The 6,811-nt window shown below is 39.2% G+C and overlaps 1 protein-coding gene across 1 annotated transcript; it reads left to right on the top strand.

The window, feature by feature from the left end:
• The first annotated feature begins 2,263 nt into the window (after positions 1-2,263).
• LOC113731756 (squamosa promoter-binding-like protein 8) lies at positions 2,264-5,136 on the top strand. Its single transcript, XM_027257169.2, has 4 exons — positions 2,264-2,707; positions 3,120-3,831; positions 4,387-4,544; positions 4,675-5,136. Exons 2-4 carry the CDS (start codon positions 3,176-3,178, stop codon positions 4,839-4,841), a joined length of 981 nt encoding a protein of 326 aa, XP_027112970.2. The 5' UTR covers positions 2,264-2,707; positions 3,120-3,175; the 3' UTR covers positions 4,842-5,136.
• Positions 5,137-6,811: the final 1,675 nt, after the last annotated feature.

Consider the following 6,811-nt stretch of genomic DNA (forward strand, 5'->3'; position numbering starts at 1 on the left):
AAATCGGCAAACTCAATTTTTAAGCAATTGCTATCATTTTGTTTGTCACGTAATTTTTTCTCTTTTGTGTCCCAGGTCTTGTTTAATGGTGTCCTCCCGCTAAGCCGTGCAGGAGACAGAAGCAAAAGTAGGATATGAGCATGGTTGGCCCGTTTAGTAAGTGAGTTTTTTGGATGTTTATCTAAAATTTTATTATAACTTATTGCAGAAGTTGTAAATTTTTTTTTGAGATATATAAATTTTTAAATATTTTGAAATATATAGTTTAAAAATTAAAATTTTTTTTTGAGATTACTGTAACTAAATTTGTTAAAAAATTTGTAGCTGACAAACTTGGCCAACAATTTGCTTACCAAACAAGGCCGTTGTTTCGTAACTAGGCATGGAGATGAAGTGAGCTAAGTCCAGTTATTTTGTGAGCTAATTACTTGGTCATAACTCCAACTTTGTTTGAGAAGTTGGAATATCCTGATGAGTTTAAATTCGAGCCTTGCATGTGAGATTTGAAAACTCATGAGTTTAATCGAGTTTCAAATATAGTATTTCTTAAACTTTGTTTTTTATATTTATTATTGTTAGATACCTGTTGTATCACTTGTTTATAATTATGTAAAAAAATATTCATTTATTTACTCAAAGCTCGATAAGTTCGATTGAGTTTGATTATAAACTCAAGTTTGAGCAACTAAAATCAAATCAAAGTAGAATTTAAACTCAAGTTTTAAGAGTTTAATGAGCTATAGTCTAACTCGTTTGCATCCCTGTTCATGACTAGGCACCCCAATTTCAAGTGATAAGCTTTTCTTTGTCCCACCAATAGAAAAGTTGCAAACCGAAAAAAGGCAAGATAAATGAGGAAATAAGATAGTTTGTTATCATATAGCTTAGGCATTGATTGTTGAACTTAATTGAAACCGGCTTGTGGTAACCAATTATGAAGTTTGATAAATCCTAGCTTAGATTCCGTGGATGGCATTTCATAAATCAAAATCGATGTATTGTAATTTTTGACTATTTTATTTCTCATGATATCCAAGAAATCCTAGCTCTTCTTCTTCTTCTTTATCGCTCTAACAAAACCATCATATAAATCTTTTGTCAAAAAGTTCGGATGTTGATGACCTTGATGACATAGCGTTAAAGAAAGAGTTTAGTCTTCTTCATTTTGAGTCTTGGAGGTACTAGCCAGAGAAACTTTTCTTCTCCTCATTAATTTGTCACATATTCTTAACTATATTTTGAAATTAATACTCGTAAGATACGTACGCTTACTAGATCCTTGTAATTAACAAAAGTTTGTGATCTTATATTCTCTATAGTAGTTACTCAAGTAATAAGGAGAAAGAAATGGATAGGTAAATTGAAAGAAGAGAAGGCACAAAAGGAATCAACATGAATTGCTCCTCGAAGAAATTTTCATACAACCCTACAGGAGAAAAATTGCAAGTCAATACCAGACTCTACACCGTTAATGCTCAAGTGTACATATAAAAGAAAAGGAAAAATTATATGCTCAAGTGTACATATAAAAGAAATGTGATTACCGTTAGGGTTGTGTTTGGATTGCATTTTTCATCATTTTTCATGGAAAAATTACTGCAGCGATTTGATATATGTGAAGGAAAAAGGTGATAGAGAAATATGATCACGGAAAACGATAATATGTTCCGACGAAAACAAGCAATCCAAACAAGGCCTTCTGAACGAAAAATCTAGATTCACTATATTTGAGTTTCCCAAAGTCAGCAACTGTTTCTTGGCAAGAAGCACGCAGCTGAATTTTAGATCAAGAATACCTGCACCATTTTCCTTGACAGGAGATGTGTCAATGATCACCACCCTTTCAAGATTAGCTCTATAGTAGTATTTTTTTTAAACCGCATTTCCAAGGATGATAAAAATTAGCTCTATATTTCATGATCAGCTCTAGAAAGCCTATAGCAAATTAAGACATGAGCTTGGATTAGACGGTGGATGCCTCATACTTGAGTCAAACTCAGATAACATATCGATTTAAAGAAAGTGGAAAACTGATGAGTCTTCTTTCAAGTCTTTACTAACAAAAGAAAGCCGTGGATGAGACGCATGGTTAACGGGAACCATACATACTGGTAAGAAAGAAAATTCCAGGAGGAGGTAGGTTTGACAGCAATTTCGCAGATTAAAGTAGGCTAAAATGGTAAAAGAAGCAAAGCTGAAAAACGTTTGCTCAACTAGCGGCATCTCTGAGCAAAGCCGCCTCATAAGTCAGTAGTTTTCAGCTCTGCTCTCACAACCTGCTCACCCTACACAATTCATAGACAAAACCTTTTCTCTCCTCTCTCTCTCTCTCTCTCTCGCTCCTCACCCTCCAAACTTACAAACTCAGACACAAACAAACAAAGATAAATAATTGAGGCCTATAGCCCAGAGGAGGAGTTAGCAACAGTGGGTAGTAGAGAAGAGATACCAATCCTACTATGCCATAATAGAGAGCACAAAAGGCAAATCACAGCTACTGCCCCCTCCCACCCCGGGGTGCTCCTCTACAATCAAGTGATCACCTACTACATGTTTCTGTAAAAAGACCTAAAGCTATATATTAAGCTAGCTCCCTAGACCACCTACACTAGTAAGTAAATACTACTGCTGCTGCTGTACTAGGGTTTTGAATTCCACACTGCAAATCTCTCTCAGTCCTCACTTCCTAACTGTCACTCCTCACAAGGTTTGTTCTCCCTTTCTCCCTTTCTTGCTGCCCCTCTTTTATCTCCCCCGCCCCCCCCCCCCCCTTTTTTATATTTTTTTGGTTTCGGAATCCTTGTGCCCCTCATGAATAATGAACTAATAACGGCCCTCTAGCCCCGACATAAAAGGGCATTGAAAACCTCTCAAAGTTGAACTCAAAAAGCAACCAATTACTGCTGCTACTACTAAAAAAACCCGCACTGCCAAGCGCCAGAAATCTCTGCAGCCTTTCTCACCGCAGTATCCTCAAACCCCCACCTTAAAGCTGACAGCTTTCGTTCTTTTCTTGATTCCCATGCTACACACTGCAAATTCAAGCTGCTACTCCCCTTTCTTGCTATAAATGAACTCGCCAGTTCTTACAAGTGTTTTCTCTTCAATTCATTCTGCAGATCAAGAAACTCATAATTTTTCCAGCCAAGAGGGCTAGTTAGAGTTTTTGAAGGCAATGTTGGACTATGAATGGGGAAACCCATCAGCGGTCATGTTCACCGGAGATGATTCCACCCAAGATGCTGACCAAAATCGCCAGCTGTTCGACCCCTACGGCACCCAGAATTTCGGCGAAGCCACCGCGGCTCTTGTCCACCAGAATGCCCACTACTCCGCCGCCGCGCATCACCAGCACACTGGCAATCCTTTCCACCACCCACATGACCCACAGGGACAGTCTAGCAACGCCCACTTCAGCTCCCTGTTCGACCCACGCGCAGCCTATGGCGCGTCCTCATTTAACCCGCATCATCAAGCTTCAATGCTGTCGCTTGAACCGGCCGGTTCAACCGGTTTCATGGTTATACCCAAGAGCGAGCCGGTGGTTGGAGGGGCCGATTTTACTGCCGCCGGTCGAATTGGGCTGAATTTGGGTGGGAGGACTTATTTTTCCTCGTCCGAGGATGACTTCGTGAGCCGGCTTTATCGCCGTTCCAGGGTGGTTGAACCGGGTTCGGTCAACTCCCCAAGATGCCAGGCTGAAGGCTGCAATGCCGACCTGACAAACGCCAAGCACTACCACCGGCGACACAAGGTGTGTGAGTTCCACTCGAAAGCCGCCACGGTCATTGCCTCCGGGTTGACTCAGCGATTCTGCCAACAGTGTAGCAGGTTGTAAAATGACCTAAACACCCCCCCTCCCTGCATGCGATCTTCTCACATTTTCCCTTCTAAACCCAAAAGTTTTTGCTCGTTTCCCTGACATTTTGGTTGCGAGGAGAAAACCATAAGCTTGGTTGAGGATTAAGATGATTGACGAGAATGCCCTCGGGAAACGGGGGATGTGGACGGGGTAATGATTAGACTTGGGCCGTACGTGGGGCGATCCCGAGGGCATTTGTGTCCGTAAAATTATGTTTCCTCATAGGTTTGCACCGCGGTTCACGTTTTTACGTACGGTTTGCATTTTTGCTTTATATAGTAAGGGCTACTTTTCCTCCTCGTGATAACGGAAAAATGTTACGGGGCATAAGCTTTTCTAATCAAGCTAGAAAAACGTACTATAGTCTGAAAAGTATACTCTTCTTTTCCGTAGGGGGCGGAAGCGGACTCTAATGAATTGTACATTCTAGAATGTAAAAACGCATTGTTCAGCTTTTTGTTAGGTGCATGTACCCCAAAAAAAAAAATAGTTGCAGAATTGTAACAGATTTTTCCCAATCCCAGATTCCATCTCCTCTCTGAATTTGATAATGGGAAAAGAAGTTGCCGGAAGAGACTTGCTGATCACAACCGTAGAAGGCGAAAATCCCAGCAGCAGCAGCAACAGCCAAACCAAGAACACTGCAACACCAACAGCAAGAAGTCCCCAAATGACAATACGAGTAAGCTCTACCACTAATTTGGCTTGGCTTTTCCTTTCACGTCAGTGTTGGATTTGAATTCCCCACAAAAAACTTGATGATGTGCTACTTTATTGTGACTCGAGGAAGTTGTTTCTGGGAATTTTCGTAGGGTCGCCACCTGACTCGGGAGCTCATTCATCATCGGTGACCGTAGCAGTTTCGCCACCAAGAATTTCATTGGACTGTTTTAGGCAAAGAGCATCATATCAAGGAGGTGGTGCAGCAGCAACAAATTCATCCGCGTCAACAAGTTCGCTGTTTTTCTCGGACGGGTGATCTTCATCACGATTCATGCATGGCTTATTTGATTTTAGCCATCCAATGTTGGATTATGATATGGTACCGCCTCGTCTTAAGCTCACGAACTATATATATATATATATATATATGGTAGCCTATATAAGCTAGCTAGCAAATAACATAGGGAAGAAGACGATCAATTGACAGGCGTAACTTGGCCCTCTAAAGTCATCCACTTTGCCGATGCAATGTCTGTTAAAAAGGGTTGCATGAGAAATGTATAACTATTAGTATTATCATATGTAGCAGCATCATCTTTTTCTCTGTCCAATCTCAATATTCCTCGTACGCAAGTCAATTTCCTCAATATTCGCATGTTGTGTAGCTTAGCTTTGCAGCGAGTGAATTTCTCGGGGCACTTGTATGTAAAGGCGTTTCACAGTTTTTTTTTTTTTTTTTTTTGGGTTTGTGGAATCTTCATCCTTTCCTTAGAATAATGGTGGAATTTGTTCCACTGGTCTGCCTTGGTAATTAATAGGAATATGGTTTTGGCAGAGAGGGGGAAAAAAAAAAGAAGAAGAAGAAGATCATTCATTCATAGGGGCGGGCCGATGATTATTACCGTTTTTAGGGTGCGCGCAATTATCTTCTTTTGTCCGGTGCTATGATATTTATTCCATGAAAATTGAGTGAAAGGGGTAAAAACAGGAGAAATTAATTGACCGTGGGAGTAACAGTAGTAATCAGAGCAATGGTTGGAGGAATTTTGGCATGGCTAGTTGGAGAAGAGGTCAATAAGTCAGGCTGTCTCCTGCATGGGAGCTTTTTTTGACGAAGCTTTTATACAAAGTGGGTCCGATTTATGAGGAATAGTACCAGATCCGGTTACGAATGCCCTACCAATTCACCAATTGCTTCCTGTTCTTCCGACTCCTTCCTTCCTGTGTCCATCCATTTTAACATGATGGTTTTTTTTTTTTTTTTTTTACTGTGCATTGGCATGTGATTTTAAGGACGGTGACAGAGCTGTTGTAGCGGACCCCTTTGCCAGCCATTGCCTTATTTTTTATCACTTTTTAATTTAAGTGCGTAGAAGCCTTCTGATTGATCTGTTTCCATTGCTCCTCTCTTTTTAAGCTTTCTTTCTTTGCAATAAGTCACTTAAATAATGTTCCGAAAAACCAATTCATCCCCTAGAATCCGAAACGTAACCTAAAATTGTCTGAGAAAACAATGAAGATTATTTATTAATTATGGTTGCTGTTGGAGTAAGTAATCGAATGCTGATGCTGGAAAATTTTGGCCAGCTGCTTATGTTCACATGCACAATTAATTGGATGTTGTGTCACATGTGAAGAAGTTTTTCCACGTGGGGGCTACATAGTGGGGAAAAAGGAGAGTTAAACATATGAGGCATAAAAACTCCCCGCAAGTTCCACGAAATTTTCCTTCGCTTGGACCCTTTCACAAGGGGAATCGTCCTCTGTTTTCTATTCTGAATTGAACTTCGTGTTTTCCTTTTAATTATTTTTTTTTCTTTCTTTGAAAATACCGGTTTTGAATGAAGTTTCAGAGACAGTTGACTAGCGGTGAGCAAATTCAATACGTATCGAATTCATATCCGGTTTTAAATTCAATTTGATAATTTGAAATCGACTATTCGGTAATTTGGTACAAAAAGCGGTATTTATCAAATTCGTCTAATTCTAATGTGGTATGAAATAGGTAATGAAAATTTTAATTTGGTAATAACCGATTTCGAATTCAAATTTGGTAAAATGAAATAGGGTACCATATTACCGCATTTGAATACCAAATTAGTTTATAAAATTATATAATATATAGGTAAATACTATATAGTATTGATGTGTTATATAGTTAAAGGCCATTAATAATAGATAGTACGTAGTATTATTAGGTACTTATAATAATAAAAATATATAATGATGTATAACATACTATTTTAGTATTTGTTATATGACTATTATAATACAAATACACAGTAA

Source organism: Coffea arabica, chromosome 2c, assembly GCF_036785885.1.
Source record: "Coffea arabica cultivar ET-39 chromosome 2c, Coffea Arabica ET-39 HiFi, whole genome shotgun sequence".
NCBI classification, from domain to species: Eukaryota; Viridiplantae; Streptophyta; class Magnoliopsida; order Gentianales; family Rubiaceae; genus Coffea; species Coffea arabica.

Coding starts and splice junctions, on each gene's coding strand:
- LOC113731756 (XM_027257169.2), top strand. CDS start 3,176: ATGTTGGACTATGAATGGGGAAACCCATCAGCGGTCATGTTCACCGGA. Junction 3,832..4,386: donor TTCTGCCAACAGTGTAGCAG/GTTGTAAAATGA, acceptor TCCCAATCCCAG/ATTCCATCTCCTCTCTGAAT. Junction 4,545..4,674: donor GTCCCCAAATGACAATACGA/GTAAGCTCTACC, acceptor GAATTTTCGTAG/GGTCGCCACCTGACTCGGGA.